At 41.4% G+C, this 26295-nt stretch overlaps 1 protein-coding gene across 3 annotated transcripts in view; it reads right to left on the minus strand.

Moving 5' to 3' along the window:
* SYBU (syntabulin) overlaps positions 1-25019 on the minus strand; it is a 38910-nt gene extending 13891 nt beyond the window's left edge. Inside the window, exons 1-3 of one of the 3 annotated variants that reach the window (XM_062503516.1) lie at positions 24993-25019; positions 24626-24809; positions 11285-11482 (exon numbers count right to left, since the gene is read on the minus strand). In XM_062503516.1, the coding sequence (XP_062359500.1) occupies positions 11285-11482; positions 24626-24809; positions 24993-25019 (409 nt within the window). Of the gene's footprint in view, positions 1-11284; positions 11483-24625; positions 24816-24992 lie in introns of all 3 variants that reach the window. The other 2 variants (XM_062503507.1, XM_062503499.1) reach the window with 2 other exon arrangements.
* Between the last annotated feature and the right edge of the window lie 1276 nt (positions 25020-26295).

A 26295-nucleotide genomic window follows, 5' to 3' on the forward strand; every position in this document is an offset into this window, starting at 1 on the left:
TGGGGTTCTCAGGGCCAGGCTTAGCTTTGTCCTGAGAAGACACTGCACATATTCCCCCCAACCCACCCCCAGGAACACAGCATCCAGCAATAAGAACTTGGTGAAGAGATGAGGTCCCATCCTTGCAGCTTGTCATGCCCTTCTCCAGCTCCTCCCTAAAACCACCTGCTTTGGGATGCCTATCTTCATTAAACCCTGCTACGCGGGTGAAATCCATACAGGCCTGAATTTCCCACAGCTCCCACCTCCATCAGGAGACTCCACCCTGCACACAACACAGCTGAGAAAATTATTCTCTGCAATCTGAAGTTTTAGCAGAGTTGGGCTACTTCTATCTAGTTGTTCTGGCTGCTGGGTTTTATTTTATGAGTATTGTGGTTTCTATACTGGAACAGGGATTGGACGTGCATTTTTCCTTTCTCCTAGGCTCTTCCCAAGCTCAGAATTCTTAACTTCAAGGGAGAACCAAAACAAAGTGAAGACATCTTAAGCACGGCTTCATCAGGATTTAGATACCTAGGTACATAAAAGCAAGTAAAATACCACTGCTTAAATAGGTCAAATGTTTAAAATGACACCACTGCCTGCAAAGATCTGGTAAGTTGTTTATGCTTGACCTTCCACTTCTGAGCCCACTCAACAATGTCTTTCTACAACAGTGAAACCAAATAAGTGAGATTTGCATGGCTAAAATAAAGACATTCCCTTAGCTTTCCATTCCTATGCATAAATACAGATATATAACACAAGGAATATACAGACTTATCCACTCAATACAGCTCAGAAGTATTTGAAGTAATGAATCTGAGGGAAACAAATCTTTCAGGTAGCAATTTGGGTACCAAAAAAACCCAAACAAACCAACATAAACAAACAAAAAGCCCCACCAAAAAACAAACAAAAAAAAGCCACAAAAAACAAACCAAAAAACCCACAAAAAACCCCAACAAACAACAAAAAAACAACCCCTGAAAATATTTATGATTTGAAGTCAAACATGGCCAGAAAAAAATGGAAAACTAGATTCTTCTACTTTCTGTTTAAAATGATGCTTTAATTATGAAGACCAACAAACACTTTTCTTCTTTTAAAAATGGGTTAAAACATAAAAATAAACCCCCCCAAATTCAAAATATTTTAGATTGATTATGGCCTTTGTTCAGTTTGAAACAAAGATTTTCTTTAATGTTTTGATTTGGCAGCAGCCCCCAAATCAACTGCTTTCATAGCTCTGCTTTGAACATAGTAAGATGTCAGGCAAAAAAGCAATAGGGGATGAAAAGAAAAATAGAAAAGGAAATAATCTATCAACTCCTGAGTAAACACTGCTCAGAAAACACTTTAAATCCCATGATTCTCATTAAAAAGGCATTAATAACCTGGAGAAATTCCAAAAAAGGTCAACAATAATGATAACAGCATTACAGGGCACTGTTTATGAAGGGAGATTAAGGGAATGCAATTTGTTTATTCTAAGATAAAAATGTATACTGACATCACAGTTTATCATGGGAGGAGGAATACATCTGGAAAACTGTAAAGAAAACTATGTAACAGCAACACAGGGTTCTGGCTGTGATGCATGTTATTTCCTGAAAAATTACTTGAAGTAAAAATTCATGGTGAGTGGGAGTTGTGCATAGTAAAACGTAGCTGGAATAGGTTCAGAATACTTTAACCAGGGAAAGTTAGGAAGCTATTTTAAACACTGGCATAAATAATACAGATTGTATTTTAAAAGCAGAGGAGAAAAAAAATCCTAAGGGAAGATCCATAATAGACTCTTTCATATGCACAGTATTTCCTTCTGTGAAGTGGGTTGAAACCCACAGAAAGCAAACACAAGGCACAGAAAACTCACTGCAGTAAATCAACAAATTTCAGATGTTCTATGTTGACCCCACACTCACTTTAAAACAAATACTTAAGAGTGCGCAGTGTGTATAGCATCAGTTTCTCCTTTCTGGCTCAAATTCCACTCTGGATTAGCAGAGAAGAAAAAAAACCCAAACAAACCTGCTTGAATATACAAAAAGAATTTTATTGTTTTTACTAATGATCACAGCTACTGCCGTCCTCAATACCTCCCTCTAAGCCCAGGACCCTTCTTATGCCAGCCCCTGAGCTGTCTTTTCCTCATGCAGGAGCACATCCCCCGAGCCCCAGGAGACCTTCATTTCTATCAAAAGGCATTTGGGTCTAAATTATGTATTGTGTGGCAGGGATCTCCTCCTGTGCAGCATCCCAGGCAGAAGCCCCATACCCCATAGATCCCACATCCCCTGATTTGCAGTCAGAGCAGTGCCTCTCTTGTGGATCAAGCGCAGGGTTAAGCTCGAGGCCGCAGGCATCCTTGGCCACCATCTCCCTGTAAATGTGGCTGTCCCACTTTCTGTGGGTCTGGAGCAGCAGCAGCGCAATTAATGGGCCAGAGAGAGAGACAAAAGTGTGCCTGCTGGGAACTCAGCTCCCAACCCCCAGTAAAAGAGTAACTAAATTAAAGTGGAGCAGTTTCCCTGGGAGCAGACACCCTGCATCCCCCAGCCTGCCTGTATTAGGGCACTCCTTCATGCTAAAGTCCATCCCCCAAAAGGCACACACAGAGATCTAAAACTAAGTTTCTTTTTAATTTACTGAACTAAGCAACAAGGACATCCTGTTATTTATTTATTTTATTTTCTGTAAAGGAGGTATGTAACTGCAGACTTTTGCCTAAGGCCCTGAATTGCAGGTGGTCTTTGCCACCAGCCCAGAGCTGGTCAGGTCACCATGCAGAACAGGTGGGACTCAGGCTCTCAGCTTTTACTTGCCAATTTCTCCTTTACAACTTATTAGCTACTTTTTTGGATCCTCTATTTTTGCTGTGACATCTGGGCACTTGCTAAGATGTTAAGCCTAAGAGTCTTCTGAACAAAGAATATATGTCCTGAGAGGCCACGTCCTACCCACTAATTGCTGATGTCTCTACTAACCAACATCCAAAATAATTTTTAGAAGGGCATGGACTATAAAATTTGTGACACAGAAAAGATGGTTTTCCTATGTCACTTTAACAGGAATTTGTAGCTTTGTGTTAAATACTATGAAATGCTTTGAAGTTGAAGCACTACTTTTAGCTTCTGTTTTGCTTATTCATGTTGATAAGAAATGGTCGGGTATTTGAGCATATTCTTCCAAATGTGTTTAAATTAAAAGTTTAAATCTAAAACACATATAAATCTAAACTTAAAACCTACTGCTATGCTAATAATTTTACCTAACTTTCTAAGCATCTTTTCTTAAAAATATTTATATTCTGGTTATATTCCAGTATTATTTTTCAGACATTACAGAGCACTTATTTCACTTCAGTGTGATTTAGTTAGCTTTAAGACTTCAGTTAGTCCTAAAAATATTTAATTTCTGTGAAACTATAGCATAAAATGGGATTCAGAATCTCCCTTTGCAATGCTAGGCAGATTGGGCAGCGGTCCTCACAAAGTGGACAAATGGAGAGTGCCTAGGCTTATCAGGACTGAACAGAAAAATGCATCTAATTAGAGCTACTTGAAGGTCCATGTGTGCTTTTTAAGCACAAACTTTCTTCCACAAGTGAATGTCTAAGAATTTCCTTTTTCATTAAACAAAGAAAGAAGCCAAAAAAAGAGAAAGAAAAGCCACAGAGACTGTGGTTGACTTCAGTAAGAGCCAACAGCAGAGGTGTCAGAGGCCTGATGACACAGGAGATGCAGGTAGGATTTATCTGACTGAATGTGGAAGTCTCCTATGTCTGAGTCAACCTCAGTCCCATTCTCAGTCAACAAAACCAGTGAATCCTAAAGTAAATGCTTTAATATTTGGTCGGAAAGATCACACACCAGATGCAGTGGATTAATTCGTTCTACCTCCTTTAAAACAAAATAGAACCTCAGTGCTCTCATGCAGGCAAAAATAATTAATCCCTACACTACAAATTGGGAATTGAGGTCAGATAAATTAGGGGCCATCTCTGTTCTATTCATCTTGGATGAAGACCATGAATTCACATGTCCCTCACCTCCAAAATAGCTCCTGTAACCCCTAGAAGGGAAGTGGCAGGTTCACCTGTTAAAATTGTTTTGTGTCCCTTGAGCAATGGAACCAGTCACTGGGACCAGAGAAAGAGTCAGACCCCATCTACTACTGAAGGTTGTCTAAGGAGACCATTAGATTCAAATTTCACTTCTTCTGAATCACAAAAGGTGGGGATTTATGCCAGACAGAGGAGCTCCAACCAAAGGGATCTACTGGCTGTGCTGAGTCTAGAACTAGATGGAAATATTCAAAGGGGTCATAAGAATCCAGATATCCCGGAGTACGAGGGGGAGGCTGGACTTTGCAAATGCCAGACCCTCAGCAGTATCACCCCCACCACCATCCCCCAAACCTCACAAGCTGGCCACCTTCCAGACCTTACTGACTGCTACAACCACCAAACCTCTGCAGGGTGATGTCCCTCTGGGCTCAGCTCTGGAACACAAGCTCTGGAGATGGCATGGGCTGGAACCCAGACACTGTCCCCACTCCAGGAGGGTGAGATGTGCATGTGCATCCCTCCCAGAGCACACCCTGCTCCTCTGGGACCTGTGGAACCGAGGCCTTAATAACTCCCTGTGCTGGCAGGTGAGGCAAGCAAATCTGCACAGCTCCATAGCAACACACATGACATTAAAGCAGTAAAATAAGCAGGAGGATTCAGCATGTACAGAATTATTACCCAGAAACATTTTTATATTTAGAAAATCAGCAGTAGCTATTTTGTGTGGGTGCAAAATGAAAGGTGAAGAGAAAGAAGAAAAGCAATAGTAACTGAGGAAAACAAATGGGGTCAAAAACTGCCACAACTGTATTTGTCAGATTCTGTATTAGAAAAGCTCTCAGAAACTGTTGTGTCCCAAATTAATTTATGAAATTCACATAATAGAAAGGGAGAAGAGTGTGACTGAAACTCTACAGGAAACAAATGTTTCATATGGTTGGATTTGAATGTTAGGATGTTTAAAATGGCTGCTATCAGGTGAGGGATAGAAGTGAAGCATTTAAAGCATGTGCTTACATCTGAGAAAGATTTTTCCTTCTTTTTTATTGCCAAGGTGATGCTTTAAAAAACAGATCAAAAGCCTTTTAGAAGCACGAGTAATTGACCACTGTATCTGCTCTTTGCCAAATATCAAGTGGCTTAAAGATATAATGCTCAAGTTAAAGCCCTCCTCATCTGGTTTAAGTTACTCAGGGAACCTGGGCCTTTGCTCTTCCTCTTTTCACTTGCAACCTCCTCTGCACCTGTTAGAGAATCTATGCTCCACACTTATCAATAAATATTATCAGATCAAGAGATTCACCTCCCCTGCACCTGTTAGAGAATCTATGCTCCACACTTATCAATACACATTATCAGATCAAGAGATTCCTTGCTATTAATTCAAGTAATTTAAGGGAAAAACTAATGGTCAGTCATAGGCAAGATGTTCCATCATTTGATATTTACTCAATTCACTTGGTCAATCTTCAGAACCTGTTTTTGTTCTATGACCAATTATTTAAAGTACACGGAACCTGGTGTAGCTCATTTCCTAATTTCAACATTCTTATGCACGTGACACTAGCCACATATCTAAGTAATTGAACATTCCTAGCAATGGAAGCATGAATTTCCCAGTTTTACCACTCAGGCATGGTTATCACTGTTTGCAGGATGGGAACATGGTGTTCACTGATTAAATACTGCATTTGTAACAGGGTTAAATGTTCTTAGACACATCCTTAACTATCCCTCCCCTAAGAAAAGGGGCAGTCTTGGAATGTGGGTTATGAGGTGCCGTTAAATAAGCTACAGCAAAAAGACAGACAACAGTCTCCTCATTGCTCTTACCTTTGTGGGATGGAATGAAGAATGCCAATTTGTTTTAAGGATCAGTCAAGGCACTTTGCTATCTCCAAATACAGGTTTCCCATTGGTTTTGGTTTGGATTTTTTTTTTTTTCAAACAACCAAACAAAGTATGACTTTGTTTTAGAATACAGAGTACACCATCAGCATTTTAAGAAGTGCTTTTGCATAATAGGTAGATGTCCTAGCCAGTAGTTAAAAAGATTCATTAATTTCTTTGTGTGCCACAGGAATTGTTCAAGCTAGCACATTCTGTAACTTGGTTTTCATATTCTGTACTGCTGCTCCTGAACAACAGGGACAACAGATCTATTATTTTCCAACTGCCTGCAGAAATTTTATACAGAGAATAAAAAAAAGCCATGCAAATACCAGATACAATGTTCTTAGATAAATGTGCCAGTCAAACATGCCTTTCTAATGTTTTATCAAACTTTCCAAGATAGCATTGACAACTGATGCAGTCAGAAGGAAATTCTTGACAGTGAAATCAATTTCCAGAACTACCTGTAAGACAAGCCTCTTACAGAACTTACACACCAACTCACGTTTTTCAAGTGAAGAACATACACACACACACATCAGAGTCACACATGGCTATTCCCACACTGTCAGACTGAAAAGAGGGAATGAGTTGACAAAAGACCTGTAAAATAATACAACCAGACATCAGGAATATAACCTAAATCAAAACCTTTATGTTTTGTTTTTAAAATAACCAAAGTGGCTGCCTTTAGAATAGAGACAGATAAGGAAGTAAAGTAGCAATATGGATTAATTTCTCTGCTAATTTTATATGAAAGGATAAATAGTCACTACTCCTTGCTCTCACATGAGATTCCCAGAAATAAGTTCCTGGGAATTCAGTGTCCTGGAAATCTAAGCCTCACACACCAGACAATTAAAAAAAAAGAATAAAAAGTCCCAGAACTCCAGGAAAAGCATTATGTTTTAGCAGATAGACATTGTTAACACATAAAACATATTTTGGAGCTAACACTTGCATTTCTTCTCTGATCTGTTTGGCTTATTTAAGTTCTAGTCTTAATATTTCCAGTTCTCTAGGGTAATTTTCCTTGCCTCCTTTTTGATCACTATCAGTTCCAACACTGACAATGACAAGCACCTGCACCTATTGAATACTCACAACCAAGTAAGGGCAATACATTCTGTTCCACCTGCCCCTCCTAAATCTCCTAATAGTCCTAAAGCCTTCAAAGATTAATCTGTTCAGACTGGGACACCCTATATCCCAAGGCTCATTTATGGTGACTTAATAAATTCACCAGGAAAAAGTAGGAAATGCACATTGAGTACAACATTATGTACTCTGCCTCGTATTTACTGTTTGCTAAATAACATTTTTAGTTGAATGGTGATTGTTAAAAGATACTTTTTTTTTCTTCACTAGACCTTTGTTTTTATGAACTGAAGCGGCCAAGAAAGGGCAGGAAAAACACAAATTGTGCCTTGCAACTACTTAACTACAGATCTGGCTGATGCACCATTTAAAGGACAAAAAAAGTCCAGCAACACAGGATTACAGAATTGCTGAGAGGTAAAAGGGATATTTTCAAGCCCCCCAGCCCAGTTCTCCACTCAATCAAATCTAGCTGGAACAGGCTGACTAGGACCATATCCAGTTGAGTTTGACTATAACCATGGATGGAGATTCCACAGCTTCTCCAGGCAACATGTGCCAGTGTCTGACCACAAACAAAAAAAAAAGTGTTTTCTTGTGTCCAGATGGAATTTCATTTCCAATTTGTGCTCATTGCCTATGATCCAACAAATGTAGGTGCTCTGTGTGATGGAAGCCTCTGAGATTTTTCCCATTAATCTGAACAGAAGGAAGTTTTAATGTCCAAACTCCCAGTGATGACCCTTCTTGGAACATAATCCATAGCAGTTCAATGACACTGAAATCCAAACATATTGCTATTTTAGCCAGATTCAGTAATAAATGGCCAGATGTTTTATTAGCAGTGAAAAAAAACAAACCCTTTTTGCACAGTCCTCTGCTACCTGGAATGTTTATTATTTTATCAAAATGTCCATGACGGACAGCCAGGCTTGGGAGCTGACCCTAACTGGGGCTCACCTAAGGCTCCTTTTGTGCAATGGTGTTTACACCACTATTCTGCAGGATCCTGAAGATGCTAAAAGGTCTGGGACAGGCTTATTTTTTTTTTCTTAGATTTTAGTAATTTCATGTGAAACTTCAGCAATTACACAGGCTCTAGGAAAAAGGTCTGACAGCAAACATTCAGTGAACTGCCCCAAGTATGCCTGTAACACCAAAGCAAGAAGACCAGAACTTTACAGAAATGCTGAACACAGCTGACCAGATGCCCTTCTCAAATTCTGCTGCTTACAGAGATTTAAATACATGTCTGTATTAGTTTAAACATGCAAGACTTTTGAAAGATGACACAACTGCTAAAGATTCTCCTGTTTATCCATGTCTTTGAAAGAAGCGGACTTTGAATCCTTTCACTAAGTGTTCTAATGGAAGTAAAAAAAAAAAAATATGAGAAAGACTGTTAAAGGAAGCAAAACAATTCCCCCAGTTCTCAACACGATGTGGACATGGACCACAGGGATTCACGGGGGATCTTTCTAGGAGGACTACACAAGAATGTCAGCATGTAGAAGTGTTTATGGTCATGTTTACTGCATTACAAAAACTGTGGATTCAGCACCACATCTTCATACAAAGCTAAGACCAATGTTAATTAAGTATTTTTGTGGCTTTTTGTGAGGGCATTTTCTGCAGCATATTTTGTATTGCTTTTAATATTATATAAATGAATCACAACTAAAAGAAGGACCAACTTCTAAAATCCAGAAATTAAAAGGCCTGTAGCTATCTCTGAGAGTGGGTGTTCTGTTATCTTCTGTAATGCTTCTGTTCTCACCATCCTTCCCTGGGAAAGCAGGCACAGGTTTTAAGCCAAATTCACTTCTACACTGCTGTGAATTGGATTTAATGCACAACAAAAAACATTTTCATGTCTCTCAAATGAATAATTGCTCTGTGATTATAAATATTTTATAGGTTTAGCAAGAACATTCCAGGATTATGTATGGTTCTCTATGCAAACTACATAAAATATGAATGATAGCCAAATCTATTTTGTTAATACCTCAAGAGGTGAACATGGCTTAGACTCACATAACAGGGCCTTAGGCTGTCTGAGGGAAAAAAAGGCTATGTGTATTTTGTATTCCAAAGCACAGAAAAGAAAAATGAAGTGATGCTGCTAGAGAAGCAGAGAAGTATCAGAGCTTGGGAACAGCCCAAAACCAACTCAGGGTTCATTCTCAGTGCTATCCCTTTCTGACATTTCCTGAATTATCTAAATATTTGTGTGTTTCTTCTGAGATTCAGCATGTTCCAAGAAAACAATACTGGAAACAGACAGATTTCAGCAAAATGACAGGAATTTTGAAGGTGCACGGTGACTGATGTATTTGTGTAAAAAAATGTAGTGCACGATATGCTAAAAAATAGTGGTAGACTGAATTATTGTCTCTCTTATTTGATTCTTGCTATGTGGTCATTGTCACAAGCCATTTCAGATTAATATGAAGTAGACAATCTCTATAAATCAAGAAGGGCTTCTGATAAAGAGAAAATTGCACACAATTTCTTTTATATATGTCATAAGGACTTGTTGCTGTTACTCTCCTCTATATCTTACTTCCCTTCTACTGATCCTGTTACTCTCTGTTTTGCTACATGGTGATGCCTCCTCTTTGCACAATGGCTACATCCTCTCAACTGAGTCATCAGAAATTCACGTGCGGAATTCACGTCTCTTCATGGGGAAGAGACTTGGTCCACCTGAAGCCATGGAATGAGAGAGCAATGGAAGAAAATCACATTAACCCCTGTGGCCAACACTGAGGAAATTGAACCAAACCTGTCCCCTGGCATCCATGTCTCATGTGTCCCTCACTTTTGTCAGCTCTCACAGTATGACATAATATTGAATAGCTTTTCCCTAAAAAAGTGTGAGATATTTGGCAGGAGGAACTTAGAAGTACTCTGTGAAACAGACCTGGTTGGTGAATATTGCAAAAGGCTAATAACTCCACATTATAAGACAGTTTAAGTATAAAACCAAAAACAATGAGTTAATTTATAAAAAAAAGGTTAATTTATTAAAAAATCTTCTCCATGAGTATAGGACTCTTCATTAGAAAAAAACTTTTGTATTCATTATTCACATTTTGCTAAGTGACATTCACAAACAAAATGGTTTCGGTAGCCGCAGCTGCGGATTTGACTGTCATACACCACATTCATTATAAACCTTGTAAACAATATCACCTATCACCCACTATGCACAGCACTGGGAGACTGGGAACACTCAAAAAACATGGTGCTATGAAATGAGCCAAAGAACTTGCAGGGATAGTAGTAAATCCGTTTTAATCAACCCTTCCAATGACCAAGTCAGTGAAGAGATTTTGCAAAAGATTTTCCACTGTTCTGGATTAAACATGGTGCTGGCAAATCTGAGCTGGCTTTTCATGGACGTATCTCAGCTGCTTCCAGAGGTAAAATGATTCTGTAAACAATATAGCAAGGAGGTACCTGAGCTCATAAACCGTGTCAGCTCTGAAGCTCGCTATGTACAGGGCCAACTGTCTCCATAATTAATTAAATAGCAGCACAAATATCCTTGCCATTTGTAATCAAGAGTTGCCTGTACATGAATCAATGATATAAAATATTTTATATCTACTCACTAAAATTACAGGAACCAATGGCGCATTGGTTCACATGTATTACACATGCATTTAGATTTGGATGTGCAACAAGCAGGTGCTGATTTAGCTGGTGGTCTGAGGGGCTCCATTAGCCCAAGGCACTGGGAGATACATTCTTGATTCTGCCATTCCAGTACAGGTCCAAATCTGCCCAGCTCCCACACTCACAGGCTGCCTGTCCTCTTGCCTTTGTCTGACATCTTGTACCCCCAGAGCTATCAGAGCCTGCCAGCACAAAGCTTAGGCAGTATCCAACAATAAATTTAGGACATCAAAGGACTTTTTTCTTTTATTAAGAATCATTTATCTTTGGGCAGTGAAATATGTGTGCAATTACTATGAAAGAGAATAAAATCCATTTCAGCTGACATCACCATCAAGCCGCATAAAAGAAAGTGAAGATGTCTGTTGATTTTATTTCCATAAAAAAAAGACAGTAAAAACAGTGTTTTCATATCTTTCGGGTGGCTCTACAGAAACAAGCCAACTATTTTATTTATTATCAGCATTAGTGGTATCACAGTATGTATGTAGACACCTGTAAATATACCAGTCAATTAGAAAGTGTAATTAAGGAAATGAAAGGAATTATACTCACCAGGCTTTACAAGGCTCGTCTTTGTCTCCTTCTTATATCGAGCCTGCTGCGTATTCCCTTCACTCATTGACCCCGGACTGAATTTCTTCCTGGAGAAGTCTCCATCACTACCAGCGCAAAAACTGATTGGACTGTTTCCAGCATCAGAAGGAGTCTTAACTGGAGATACTGACTGGCTACTAGGACAGCCAGTGTCATCTGAAGAGAAAAGGGAAAACATCAACATTTCTAACTAATAAGTACATGAAAGTTAGCAGAATAAAAGCAAGAGTGTTTGAACTACAACTCTTTACAGTAAGTGATATGTACAACCTTGGCTCTGAAACCTGGTGAGAACTCAGCTATTTGCTTCACCCATTTTGTGAAGAAATCTTGAATACCTTATGGCAAGCTAAAAGGGCAAGTTTTACTTGTTTTACTCAATCTGACAAAATACAAGATCAGGGGCTACATAATGAAAATTCTGATCTAAGATGAATTCCTTTAGCAAGGTTAGGGAATATTGGAGCATGAAGATACACACAAGACACAAATGTTGTGTAGCGCACACTGGCTGCAGAGCAAGCACAGGCCACATGCTCTCCTTCAAGAATGTTCCCATATCTGAACAACAAGACAACAACCTACAGCCCACATGCACAAAGTCAGGAATTTAATGTAGCTGGAATTAATACAGGTTCCTCAAAACTGTCTGTCCTTTAAAAGCAACCATGATCATAGAACTCTTCCATTCTTGACAAGTGGCTGTGAGGTACCTGGTTTTGAAAAGAGTGGGTGATGCACAGACTTGCTTTTGTTTAAAGCTGAATTCCTCTGAGGGCACACCAGCACTCCAGGGCATCAACAGCCACCCTGGGAACAGACACAGGCTCCTGACCCCCAGTGATACAAACATGCCAGCCCTTAACAACTGAATGCAAAGCAGTCTGATTTTGAATTAAATCCACACATCAAACCCCAACTTCACTAATCATGTTCTATGTAATCTGGAGCAATTGCAGTTCCAGTAAAAGTCATGGTGGTTTAATTGATACACAACAAAACCAAAAACACTACTCTGACTCTCCTGGAGAAATTGAATTGCTCTTTCTCAGGACAAAATGAAAGCTGCCATCTGAATTATGCCATTACATTCTTCTGATGCATTATCTTTAGCTAACATGAAACCCAAAGGAGTACCTGCAACTGAGCCATATAATATTTGCATGACCATTTTGCACTTACTTCTTCCACCCTGTTCATAATGTAGGTCAAGGATCATTTTGCACTGAGCTTTGCGTGGGCATATTGATTTAAAAGTCAGTGTGTGACTGCACGTTTATGAGGCAGAAGAGACACCCAAATCTATGTAACACCTTACTGCCACCTCCCCTCCACAGGAAAGTACAGCTTTTGCTTTTGCCTAGCTATTGCTCCCTCAATACAGTAGAAAAACTTCATCCTTTCATGTGATCCCGTTTTCCTTCATGCCTGGGCAGTTGTTCTGCCCTCACTCATCTGTTCCAATGTTCTGCTTCTCATTTCTCCATGTCCTGCCTTCAGTCCCCAGCCAGGTACCCGCAGGTGCTGACTGTCCAGAGCAAGCTGCATGCATTAGGCTGCGGGAGCAGCCAGCAGCCTGAGGTGCTGCATCCCAGGCCTCTGCCAAGTGCCAGGCATGATGCCAAGCCAAGGGGCAACCCAGTCTACTGCCAGAAACACCTCCCAGGGCACAAAGGGCAGTAACAGTGCAAAGCACCTAATCCAGTTTAATCATACTTAATTCTTTCAAATCATCCCAATTAAGCCAAAAAGCATCTCTTTTTGTCATCTTGCTGCTGCCTTCTGCAACTCAGAATTAGCTCCTAGTAAAATAACAGAAAAAAGAAAACTGACAATAAGCTTTTCAGCTTGTCCCTGCATTCGTCCTGACTAAGGGCAGGACTGCTGCTTTAGTTTACCTTTTATCCTTTCCAGTCCTATCAACATCACAATATAATTCAACATAAATAAGAGAAAAGGTGGCAATTTCCTCCCAGATCAGTATGTGTTTCCCTTTCTCCAACATTTGGAGTCTCTTCTGCAGGCTGAGTGAACATTACCTGCAGGACAGTGGATCAACATCACTGAGTGAGCTCCTGAATTGCATTTAAACAGTTGCTTTAGCTATGTCCAAAGCATCCTCTCTTTAGAAGCACACAAATATTTATAATCAAATGTATTCAGAAACAAGTGACAGCTTGTACAGTTTGTTTTTAATTACGACTTTTCCACTTAGATGTTTCTGTATGTGGCATTAGTTTCCAAACTTTATTAGGACAAAAACAACAAAAAAATCCCCAAACAAAAAACCCTTTAAAGCAAAAAAAAACCTAAAAGCCAAGCAAACTCCCCTCCCAAAACCTCCCACCCAAACCCACAAGAAACTACCTCTCCACCAATGCAGTTACTGCAATACCTGCATAGGTGCTGCAGACCTCACAGATCTGTTTTATATGGGACAATTTATGTAGAAGTAACTCCCAAAGACTGGGAAGAACATGGAAGAACCACAGGAGCTGATAAAACTTTACACAGTGAAACAACCAAACTAAAGTGTTAAAAATTAGGGCATTAAAAACCCCAAATGTGCAAAATTCCTACAATTAGGAAAAAGGTGGCTGAAGAATACATGCTAAAATAGCATAAAAATGTTTTATTTACCACTCCCCAACATATCTGTGATATCACACTGGTGACACTGTACCATCAGATTATGTCATATCCACATATCCTTGTTTTACTGTTAAGAACTTCAGCTTTCAGTGCAACAGGGCATTTTAAGAAAAAGAAAAAATGAGACTGGCACAAAGAAGAATAGCTTTTCTGTACTCATACCTTTTTTAACCTTTATATACAACAGTGACCAGGTCAGCACTCCCACTCCAGCTACAAAAAATGAATTATTTTATTGTATTACCTCTCCTCTGATAGTTTATTTTTTAAGCAATGCAAAACTTACAATCCTTCTACTACTATTATCCATAAACACGAACAAAATTATAAGTTTTCCAGAACTAGGGCAAGCTGCAGAGAAAGGTTTTTCTGCATCAGCCTTTTGAATAATCAAAATATTTGCTACACAGAATGAAAGAGCTGCCTATGAAACACTGGTGCTCACCATCAAGGAAAGCAAAGCTCTGCTGTACATTGTGGGATCCACCTGACCCACAACTCGCTCTCCTGGCACAAGTAAAAGTCCTGGTGAAGAGTGAAATGCTCTTTACCTCCTTAGTGCCAGCCAAATTGCCTGCACTCACCTTCCTCTTTCCTGCTATTGAAACCTTAACAGGCTATTTGTATTTAATATGTAGGTGAACTCTCTAGAGGAGAGCAGCAGACTTCCCTGTGGACCCTGAGGTGGAGCTGGTTCCCTCTCCATCTCCAGGCAGCCTGACCACCCTCCCTGCTCACTGCTGCAGTGACCCCTCTGCTCCTCACCTGCAAGCAGAATGTGACTGCAGCACGGGTGCTCACTATCTCCCCAGACATGCAAGCTCCTCCTAAACCCTGCTGTAAACTCAGAAGGAAGGAAGTGAAGATCTCCACCTGCCCAGAAATGGGCCAGGATAAGGCATCTCTCTCAAAAAATGTAACAGGAGCAGATGAGCCCACAATGGGATTTACTTTCTGATATGGTCACTTAAGGATTCAACTCTGTAACTCAGCAGGAGTTTTGCCCCAGTAAGGACTTCACACCTAGACACCTCAGAAACAGAGGCAGACCTGATTTACCTTCTCAGGCACAGCAGCATCATGATGGAAGACAAAAGAGAGAAAAGCTGGTGAAACACACTGTGAAAGCCTGTACTTCTGATCTTGCCCGAATTTACTTGAACAAGAGGTAAAATCACAATGAATTTATAACAAACAACTTCCATTGCTTTCTTTCATAGTGTCTTTTTATTTCACAGGGGCCTCCTAGGAGCATTCTGGGAGGAGACTTTTCCTTTGAACATCAGCTGTATTTCATCACTTGAAATTCTCTGTCCAAGCCCTCAAGCCCAGATCAGACATTCCTGCCAAGTTTCAAAGCCAAGCACGGGATAGTGTCTCCTCAAACAAATCACCAGGAAAGCTGCTCAAGAGCACTCTGACATTCACTTGCCCTGACAAAGCTTTAAATAGCAAAGTCAAAACATAAGCAACAGTATTAAAGATAATAATAATCTGAACAATTGACAAAAAATAGTGTTCCTGTAGACTTTTAGGCCATATGTTAAGATATGATGTTTTTCTCAGCACAGCTATCTTAGAAGGTTCACTAGAATCTACCTTAAGAACCTTCTTTAAAAGAATACTGATTTTTCCTAAAGGCTTCAAGAAACTTTGAATACACAACCTCTTATATAATACATCTAAATAACTAATGATGCTCTCACTGAAGAAGCACTGACTTTTTACTTTCACTCCTAGCTGCCAGATCGAGTTAGGCAATCCTGTGACACTGAATGGTTCAGTTCCTGCCTGATCCCTATTTCACCATCCAACACTTGTCTCCTCCTAAGGGCCCCTTGACCAGCGCTCAGGCTGTACATAGTCTGAATTTCCACCATGAAATGTGGATTCCAGAATTAAACATGTGACTTTAGTGAAATTTTAAATGTCCAGTGTACCAAGACAAAAACAATTTCCTGACTTTTACCTGATGGTAACGTTTCCATTCATCCCAGGATCTGTTAGTCTGGGTAGCCCCAGCTTTACCAGGAAGATGCACTGCAAGCTGGTGATTGTGAGTGAGGGTACCACAAAGGGTAATTTTTCAGGGTAGTCTCCCAGTCTGTCTGCCTTACCTTTTCTGACCCTCAGTTTTTGAAATGTTTTGGCCTTTTCTTCATAGCTAGCCTTGTAGCAGACTGGTGTTTGTGCAGTTATGAAAGCTGCTGACAGTCACCAAAGGGAATATAACACCGACCTTCCACCTCTAAGTCTCTTTCTGTATTAAACTCAGAGAAAGAGGCTACTCTGGAGGGTGAATCAGAATGACAGCCCCATTGAGGCTAAGTCATCCCAGCACTTTGAGTCACTGCCTGCAGGATCTCAGCTCTCTCCCAGGACTACACAACCACAGCTCTGACCTGGGCAGCTGAACCAGTAAGGGCTCATTGCGCAGGCAGAGTAAACTGCTAATGGGAGATTCCCAGTGCCATTCTGGAACAACTGGGAAACACAGCAAAAGCAGCAGATGAAACACAGTAGCATAAAATTAGTAGTGCACATAGACAGAAAAGCAGAGGTAGGAGCATATTCACACTCACACTATGAGGGTCTCAACAGGCATAAATCCTACCTCATTTAAAGGTGAGGCTCCCTCACCCTTCCAGCAACCACTGAGGGAGCACAGCCTAAGGTAAGAAGTGGGAATATTCTCCTTAGCTCCCGATTCTACTAAAACCTTTCATTTTTACTGAGGCCATTCCAGTATGTGATTGTATGTACTCTGTAAGTTTAATAATTTACTAGTAACAATTTGTCACTTACAAAATCATACAGACTGTAGAAAAAATACTTATTAAATTCACTAAAGGTAGAATCCTAAAAATGCTACTAGTTTTGGTCCTTCTGATCAATTTAAAAGTAATTTCTTAGCTAATTTGAAGATCTGTTTGGCTTGCTAGTTAAGGAAATTTCTTAGAATATGACATATTTGTTAGGCAAGTCTTACCAAAAGTTAAACATAGTAAAGCAGAGCTGAAGCACAAGGACAGCTACAGCAGTGTCAGGAAAAAAAAAAGGGGCCTACTTATGCAAAATCCTGCCATGCAAATAATTTCCATATTTAATCTTGGTGTTTCTGCAGGCAAAACTTGAATTAACTATGCTCCATTTTGCTGGTGAACAAAGGCTGGCTAGAAGCCCCAGCACCCCTGAGGTCACCTACAGAGGCTATGCAAACTCTTGTCCTTGAAGCGTTTCTAGACTCTGAGAGACAAATACATGGCTGCTGGGATGTGCTAGGAACAGTCTGGCTTCAAAAAAGAGGCTGCATGAAACGATCTCCATAGGTCCCTACAACCTACATGCTTTTCTTTTTTCAGATATTCTACATCTGGAAAACACCTGCTATTCACAGTCCATCTTTCAAGCTAGAACTTCTGACTGCCATGTTTATGTAATGGTCATAAAACCTAGCCCAGTAAAATTGTGACTGAACATCTTCAACGGGCTGCTGAGGATCATCAATGTACAGGCAACTTTTACACCTGCTGCTCACCAGCCCCTTCGAGCTGTTTTCTGATACACCCACAGGCTGACCAGGAACAGCTGAAAATTTAGTATGAGAGCTGCTCAGTGACTTTGGTAAGAGGCTCTCTCTGCTCAGTCACAGCATGGCAGGAATGCTGGCAGGATGAGGTTACGTAGAAGAGGACAGAGGAAGGTGAAAAAAGATGGACTGACCTGCTCCTAAGCTTGAGCATCTCTTGCAATGCAGGATTTCACATAAACATGTCTTTAAAGGTATCTGCTCTTGATGTCTGCATGTACAATTGCTAAGTCATACTAAAGTAGCTAATTTTAATTGATTTTGGCAGCAAATCTACTAATATTCCTTCTACTTGAACATTTCACTAACAAAAAGTACTGACATGAGCTCTGTCAAAACATATGAAAAAGTACTGTATAATTGTATCTTACTGGCTTTGTCATTACATTTATGGCCCCACTAATGGTGTATTATAGAAGAGAAGCATAATGGCTTGCTAATAAAAATACCAATAAAAATAGTACTGTTACTAGGAGAACTGGGGTCAGGAATAGCACAGCTCCCTGAGTTTCATTATCACATCACAGAAAACATCTGGACAAGGGGTTTAAGTCGATAAAGGACTGAAAAATAGATTTGAATATTTTATAGAAAAAGTCTTACTAAATGTAAGGACGGGAAAGAATCTAAAGATAGAGTCTTTTCTGTTTGGTATGTGTTTAAGCAATTCAGTAGACCCCATTAATCTTTTCTGAGGACAACAGCTGGAGGTGGAACCACTGCTGCTACCTCTGGTGGGAAACCATTGACAACATCCAGTACAAGAAATACTATGCATTTAATATTAACATTAGGTGAAATATATGTGTATATACAGATGGGTTTCTGTGGTGTTTTATGTGGTTTATTCCATTATGCAGCAAAGAAAGAAATTAGAAATATTCTTTCCAGTTTTGAAGGTACCATTTTTGGAAATAAAAATCTTCAACGGACCACAAAAAAAAATCCTCAAATGGTGCAACATGTTATACTCATTTGGCCTCACATAGCTCTGCTTCCATGGCTTACAGTATATAAATGTGACCCTCACAGCTTCAACGTCACCTCATAAGGTTGCCCTGCTCACCTTCTCATGGAAGGAAATAACATATATTCTATCCATTGTTCTTTTATGCATATTTTTCTTTTAGCTTTTAACTGTCCTCAAGCCCAGAGTGGCACTTAGCAGAACCACAGAATCCAGTCACATAACACTTCAAAACACTGTTTGAAAATTTCATAGATATATACTTATCCTATATATATAGGGCTAAAATATGTAATATTGAATTTCTCTTAAAACATCAAGATTGTCTTTTAACACAAAGTAAATCCAAGACTTCTGATTAAAGTTTCTTTCCTGCTACAAGTTGTGATTTTCTTCAGAGTGCATGACAATATTCAACTCAATAGAAAGCTGCATGTAAAGCACTGTAAAGAAAAAAGTATTGGATTATGCACTTGTGAAGAAAATACTGGATATTGTTTAGAATTCAGCTCATAGTACACAACAAGCTACAATTAAAAGGGCAGCAGAAAGGCTGAGGTGCAGTGGAAAGGGTGACTGTTCTCAGGACACCATGCAGAATGTTCCAGAGAGAATGGGAACTGTCCTACTGACCCCAGGAGGTCTGGGTCGGGTTTTAAAGGTTCACAGTACTGACAGACTCATAAAAAGGTGATAAGAAACATCCAAAAGGTCAAATATTTTGGCTTCCAGATGTTGTTGTGTGGCAAGAGGAACAAAAGGACTGTTACTTAGTCAGGGGGAATAAATACTGAAGTTGAAAGGGAAGGTCAAAAACTGGGGAATGAGTAGACTTTGCTCTTTAGCACCTAGGGACTTTTCTTATTTCCAGGTTTGGAACAGATCTCTGTGCCACAGAAACAGAACTGGTGGCTCACAATATGAAGCAATAATAAATTATTGCATGTAAGCTGGTCCAGCAGTAAATTCTCTAGGGAAGCATCAGTGAGAAAAGGAAACATGTCACCAGTGTCACCCTCATGAAAAAAGGCCATATGTGTATTTTTGAAAGCAGATTTTGTTTCAATGTTTTTGTAAATTAACATCACAGTCATCACTGAACTGCCTTACAAAGTGCTGCAAGCAAAAGTGCTAGAAAAGACCTCCAGAAGTCTGGGAAAAAAGGCCAAATGACTGCAGAAAAGCATAGCATAAAGAACTGCGGGAAAGAGAATCTAACTTTCATTATCACATACTTGAGGACCTCTAATCATGTTTCTTTGAATCATTAACTCGGAGTGAAAATCAAACACATAAACCAGTAAGGAACTATTTAAACAAAATAATTTTTCATATAACAAGAAACAAGAATGAGAGAGCTCACTGTTTCCATAGTAATATATACATATATGCAAACAAATAATAAGAACAATTACTTTCAGTAATTTAAACTATCTGGCCTAAATCTGTTGACTTGTTAAAATACTAAAAAATTTAGTTTTCTGTGTCTATTTCTATTGAGGAATATATATTTTAGTGAACATACTTATTTAATGTAGTCTCCAAGGCTAGCTGCTTTATAATGCAATCTGCTTCAATGCTCTAACAGAGAAATTATTTACTGGAGTGCAAGAAGGTACAGCTTTTTTCTTCAGTAGGGGTCGTACAACCTCTTCTTCTTGTCTGTGACAAGCAAAATGGGTTGTGCATTCACATGGACTTAATAAGCCTGCCTAAAGCCTACATGCCCTTTTGGACACCCACTGTGAACTCAGCCTCAGCATCCACCCCTAGCTGGGCCAATTGGCAAATAATCTCTGTGATAAGGGGAGTGTGCACAGGAGCAAGCGAGCAAGGAATGGCAACGCTGAGATTCCTACTGCAGCACCCACACCCCAGGCTTACAGGACAGCTGCTGTACACGTGCACAGTCATAGTGCCACACATGCAAAGGACAAGATTTAAATAAAATCTTTACCCCAGAAAAGAGCGAGCTATGAAACAAGGATTGAACTTGAATAAGTGTTGAACCAGACTTTGAAATTTTAAAGAACAAGCAAGAAGGAAGCTTCAATTCCTATTTTTGAAGACTGTGTTGGAGTGAGCCACAGTCATTGATGTACAGAGATGCTACTGGTTTTCAATAGCTCGTAGGACTATTCAGTCTACTTAAAAAGGTGATTTACAGGTAAGCCCAAGAAAAAAAGAACTGTTTGATACGGCCATTAACCAACTCCTGTGGCTCAAAAATTCCTTTGCTGAATTAATTACTAAATGTACAAGTGCTTCCTGCAAAGCTACATCTTGGTTACCAAAGCATCACTGCATTCCCTGTTGAAATTTTGGCAGCTGGCATCCTGGAAAAGGCTAAAGAGAATTTGGGCATTGTTGTAAAGGTATTATGTAACAAGTCATTTCATACAGATAAATTTAAAAGCTGAGCTATTCAAAACCCTAAAGCAGAAAATGAAGCATATCCCAGACTAAATTCCTTTTTAAAAGAAAAGCTTGGTGAGCTTAGCACAGGCTGACTTCAAACCAAGGACATGTACACCAAAATCAAGGATAGCGCTCCACCCAAATCATCATATTTTTTACAAAGCAAACACCAACTGCAATGGCCAAAGGCCCAGCAGCTTCTCCTCCACGGATCCGTCAGCAGGAGGCTCGTTTGAGATGCCCTGGATCACGTTCTCTGCCCAACTGACAAGGAAAGTGCACTTAGGAGAGAAACACGCATGACACAGGCAAATGCTCAGCAGCAGTTGAACCACACAAAGATGCTGTGAGAGTGTTTTTCCATATTTTGACATAGTATGAGTTCTGCGGCCAACATCCAAGCCAAAGAAGAGAAGTGCTCCCATATCAAATGACAACCAGGATCCCAGATGCTCTAAGGTTTCAAGAAAGGGCTGTGCACGGTGAATGCAGACACAAAAGCTCAGCTTGCCTACACAACATCCAGACAGCATCCACATTCACTTGGCAGAGCCAAAGAATATTAAAAATGCATTTTGTCAGAAATATGACAGATATGACAAACACTCTCACTGTGTTTCATACAGATTTACAAAGCAAAACTGACAAAAAGTCATCTGCAAATAATTGACCAACATGATCAAGTGAGGCTCTGATTCACTCAAACAAGACAAAAGAGGGAGCCGATCGTGCAAATTTAAACCTATCACAGCCAGAACTAACAACTTCTTCAAAAGAAACTAAGCATTACAAAAGCTGTCTCTTTTCTGTTGCCAAGAGATATTTTTTGCTGTTACCACCATGCTCACAGCACTGCCATATTAATTGCCTAAACACTGCCAAAACCAACGTTAATAATACCTGCAAGATTTACCCTCATTTAGGGAGAAGGAACACCAAACCTTCACTTAGGCATAGAGACCAGTGTAAACACACAGGAAAAATGGACAACATCAGAAGCTCTACGGAATAGAGCAAAAAAAACATATTTAATGGATGAAGGGAAAAAATAATTTCTATTGGGGCAAAAAGAATGTATGGATCATAACTACTTGTCAAGAATAATGGAAGAAAGGTAGAGAACAACTTGACAAGAGAAGAATAAAGAGGAAAGGAATTATTACAGGGATCAATTCATAATATCTGCTGCTTATCAAAAGCATTTTGGAGTTTAATGCTCAAAAGAAATTATGAAAGAGACATTTATCCAAATGTTCATGAACTTTCTCACACTGCTACATTAGTGATCCCATCTGCTCTCGTCTTCCAAACGTACTACTTGTAAATTTTAAATACTCTTTTTGCAAATGCTCCTTCTCAATTAAGAAGAAACACCAGGAGAGGCAGGTTAGGGGCTGTGAACCCTCCACTCACCTCTCCACACATCTGTTCACCATCCCTTCCCCAGAAACAGGAATCAGCAGCCACCTGCTGCCCCTGGGGGATTTCACTCTAAATCAGACAAATGAGGATAAAGAAGGATCGTAAGTGGAAGACAGAAAAGAGATGTCAGAGAATGAGGAAATCAAGTCAGTGACTGTTGCCATACCTGCATCCCAGTGAAAAATCCCTCAAACCTAGCAACAACTGGACCAGGGCCTGGGATTGAGGACAGTGCCTTGGTTGACCCACGGCTGTGTAAAGTCTGAAGACTCAGAGCAGAAAACCATGCAGTGTGTACCCGTATGGGTGCTGCAGGCAGCTTTAGAAACACAAAGGTCTACATGGAGAAAAAAATTAAACTAAATCAATGCAGCATGCATGAAATAATAAAGGATGAATACAATAAATGAGATGGGCAGTTGTGCTTAAGATGCAAGGTAAGAGATCAGCATTGCACGCTGCAATACCTCTGTGAAAGCTTCCTTAAAACTGCCAAGCCACGAGATCAGACACACCCAGAAGAAAAACAAGGTGCTGCTGGGACTCAAGACAGCCTATGCAGTGCAGTGGGACAGCAAGGGTATATGACAGTGGCAGATATTTGTTGAGTAGATCTGAAGAGCAGGGTACAAACCCAAAAGATGAAAAAAAAAAAATGTCAGTGATCAAGATGAAAGGCTTGTCAACACAGAAGGAAAAAAAATCAAGATGGAAACCAGCCATTTGGGAGAGATCATAAAAACAACATATTTCTAGAAAGCTTAAAAAGATTTTATTTCCTTGGAATAGGCAAAGTCAAGCAGGTAAGGTGGAGGGACTAAAAAGGCATGGGAAAAAGACTCCAGCACTCTTACGATCCTATGATGTTTGTTTAACGCTCTGTATTGTTCATTGAACAATAACCAAATAGATCATTCCACTGAGCCTGAATAGCAAAATCTGGCAAAGCTAGACTCAAACATGGATATTGTGTTTCTCATCTAAGAAAACTTGTACACTGTGTTCAATACACCATTTTTCATGAGAGGAGTTAAAAAAGTAATAACAATAATATAATCCACTGTAGTGAAGACCAAGATAAATAAGAGCATTCCTATTTCCTCTGGTAATTGAAAATACTTTATGAACTAAAAAAAAAGGAAGCTTAAGAAGTTGCTCTGATACTAACTATTGCAAAAAAGCTTCTTATAATTCAGATTTTAAAATAGAGAATCTCGGAATCATAGAAACATTTCAGTTGTAAAGACCTCTAAGGTCATTGAGTCGAACCACTAAACAAGCACTTCCAATTCCACCTCTGAAAATGTTATGCTTTCCAAAAAACTGACCATTGAAAACAAATTTCTCCACACCAAAAATACCTTTTAAATTACCACAGGCATATAGAGTCCAAGGTGTTCATAATGTGACCCTCAATTTTGTTATGCAAGTGCATTAATGTAATTTATAGTGAACAGTTTCACTGAATTAAAAAATTACTCACCACTAGTAGGCATCTGAGTCTTTCACTCTCAGTTGAGGCTTTTAAATTGGGTTAAACTCTACACAGGGCAAATATTTGACACACACATGCACACAAAATCTGTTTTCAAGGTCCCTTGTGTAATATTTTGAAGAGCAAATGACTCCTTTTGGTCTACAGTTGGAGAGCAATAATTTACTTCTGATCAAACACCTATCCACTGCTCTCTCTGTAGAGAAGCCATCACGCCCAACTCATGTCTGGCGACACACTCATCAGCAGAAGACAGAGTTCTGAAATAAACAAAACCTATTTCAATCTGACAGTGAAGACTTCACCTACATATTCTGCTCCAGTTCACGGAGATCACTGCTAAAAAACCAAAAGGAATTGCACTCTGATACCTTTAATAGCAACTCCCCTGTTTTACTGACTTATGATTTAAGGGGCTTTTCAAAATGCCTAAATACCACGCTGCGGCTGTTAAGGCAAATCTTTCTCTTTAAAGCAACGCTTCTGCCGCAATAAAACCGCCAACTTTTTTAGCAGTGGATAGCAGAACTCGAAATGGAAACATCTGGTGTCACTTACGGACACATATTAAAAGAACAGATACTAGATTTCCCTGGAAAAATCAATGGTTGCCCTTCTTCATCGGTAAAACGCATTGCTCATGCGAGCTCGATGTGAGCCCGGCACACGGGGATGACAGCGAAGCCTCGGGGGTGGCCGTGTGGGGCACACCGTGTTCCCAGAGACCCCGAGCCCGGGGCGATGTCTCCGCGGTACCTGAGCAGAAGCTGTTGCTGCTGACAGTCCTGCCTGAGCCCGCGGAGGAACTGGGGGGGTTGAATTCCCGGCTTTCCTCTTCCGAAAAGGGCGATTCGGAAGCGGGAGACACCTTCTGCTGCGGCCGAAGGACCAAGCGGGGGATGCGGCTGCGGGATACCTCCTTTTCCAGCTGCGTCCTCTGCTCCTGCTGGGCAAGGGACACCCCGTCAGGAACCTCTCGGATGTGCCCTCCTCCTTCCATCATCGAGGCAGGGGCAGGCAAATCCCTGCCCCTCCGCCCCCCCCCAGGGCGGGGGCAGGATGCGATTTGCCTGTCCTCGCTTTTCCTCGCTCCCCGCCGCCCCGTCCATCCCCGGCTGCTCACCTTGCTGCTCTCCCGCAGAGGCCCCATCGCTCCTCAGTCACCGCACGGCCGGGAATGGGCACCTGGCATGGGAGAGAGCGCTGCGCTGAATGGGGCTGCGCTGCCGCCGTGCCCGTGCCCGTAGCTGTGCCCGTGCCCGTGGCTGTCGCTGCGGCGCTGGGGGTGGTGTTGCCCGGCTCGGCCCCGCCGCCGCTCCCCGCCCCGACACGTGGTGCCGCCGCAGCGCCCGCGCCGCCCGCCCCCGGCTCCGGGCTCCGGGCTCCGGGCAGGTGCGGGGCTGGAGCTGGGGCTGGGGCTGGAGCGGGGGCTGGGGCTGGGGATGGAGCTGGGGCTGGGGCTGGAGCTGGGGCTGGGGCTGGGGATGGAGCTGGGGCTGGGGATGGAGCTGGGGCTGGGGCTGGGGCTGGGGATGGAGCTGGGGCTGGGGATGGAGCTGGGGCTGTGGCTGGGGATGGAGGTGGAGCTGGAGCTGGGGCTGGGGCTGGGGATGGAGCTGGAGCTGGGGCTGGAGATGGAGGTGGAGCTGGGGCTGGGGCTGGGGCTGGAGCTGGGGCTGTGGCTGGGGATGGAGGTGGAGCTGGAGCTGGGGCTGGGGATGGAGCTGGAGCTGGAGCTGGGGCTGGGGCTGGGGATGGAGCTGGGGCTGGAGATGGAGGTGGAGCTGGGGCTGGAGCTGGGGCTGGGGCTGGGGCTGGGGATGGAGGTGGAGCTGGAGCTGGAGCTGGAGCTGGAGCTGGGGCTGGGGATGGAGCTGGAGCTGGGGCTGGAGATGGAGGTGGGGCTGGAGCTGGAGCTGGAGCTGGGGCGCGGCCCTCGGCACCAAGGCCGGGGACAGCCCCGTCCGAGCGGGCTGGCCGCGACTTTCGGAAAAGACCGTGGGCATGAGGAAACGGGCGGAGGGCAGGGGATGCCGGGGTGGATGTATAGCCAGCCATACGCTTAGCAAAATGCACCGTCAGATTTCTCTGCTTCTTCATCATAGAATCACGGAATGTTCAGCGTTTGGGAGGGACCTTAAACATTACCTAGACCTCCCCGGCCGTGGGCAGGGACACTTCTCACTACACCGGGTTGCTCAAGCCCTTATCCAAGCTGGTCTTGAGCACTGTCACGGCTGGAGTGTCAACAACCTCCCTAAGCAACCTGTTCCAGTGTCTCACCACCTTCACAGTATATCAATTCTAACTAATGTAAATGATTTCTGGGGTTTTTTTTCCAGTAACATGCATTTATGGAACATGTAGGCAGACAAAAACTTACTTGATTCTAACATGAAAACGTACTCGATTCTCAGATGATACAT

Source organism: Cinclus cinclus, chromosome 1 (assembly GCF_963662255.1).
Source record: "Cinclus cinclus chromosome 1, bCinCin1.1, whole genome shotgun sequence".
Lineage (NCBI taxonomy): Eukaryota > Metazoa > Chordata > Aves > Passeriformes > Cinclidae > Cinclus > Cinclus cinclus.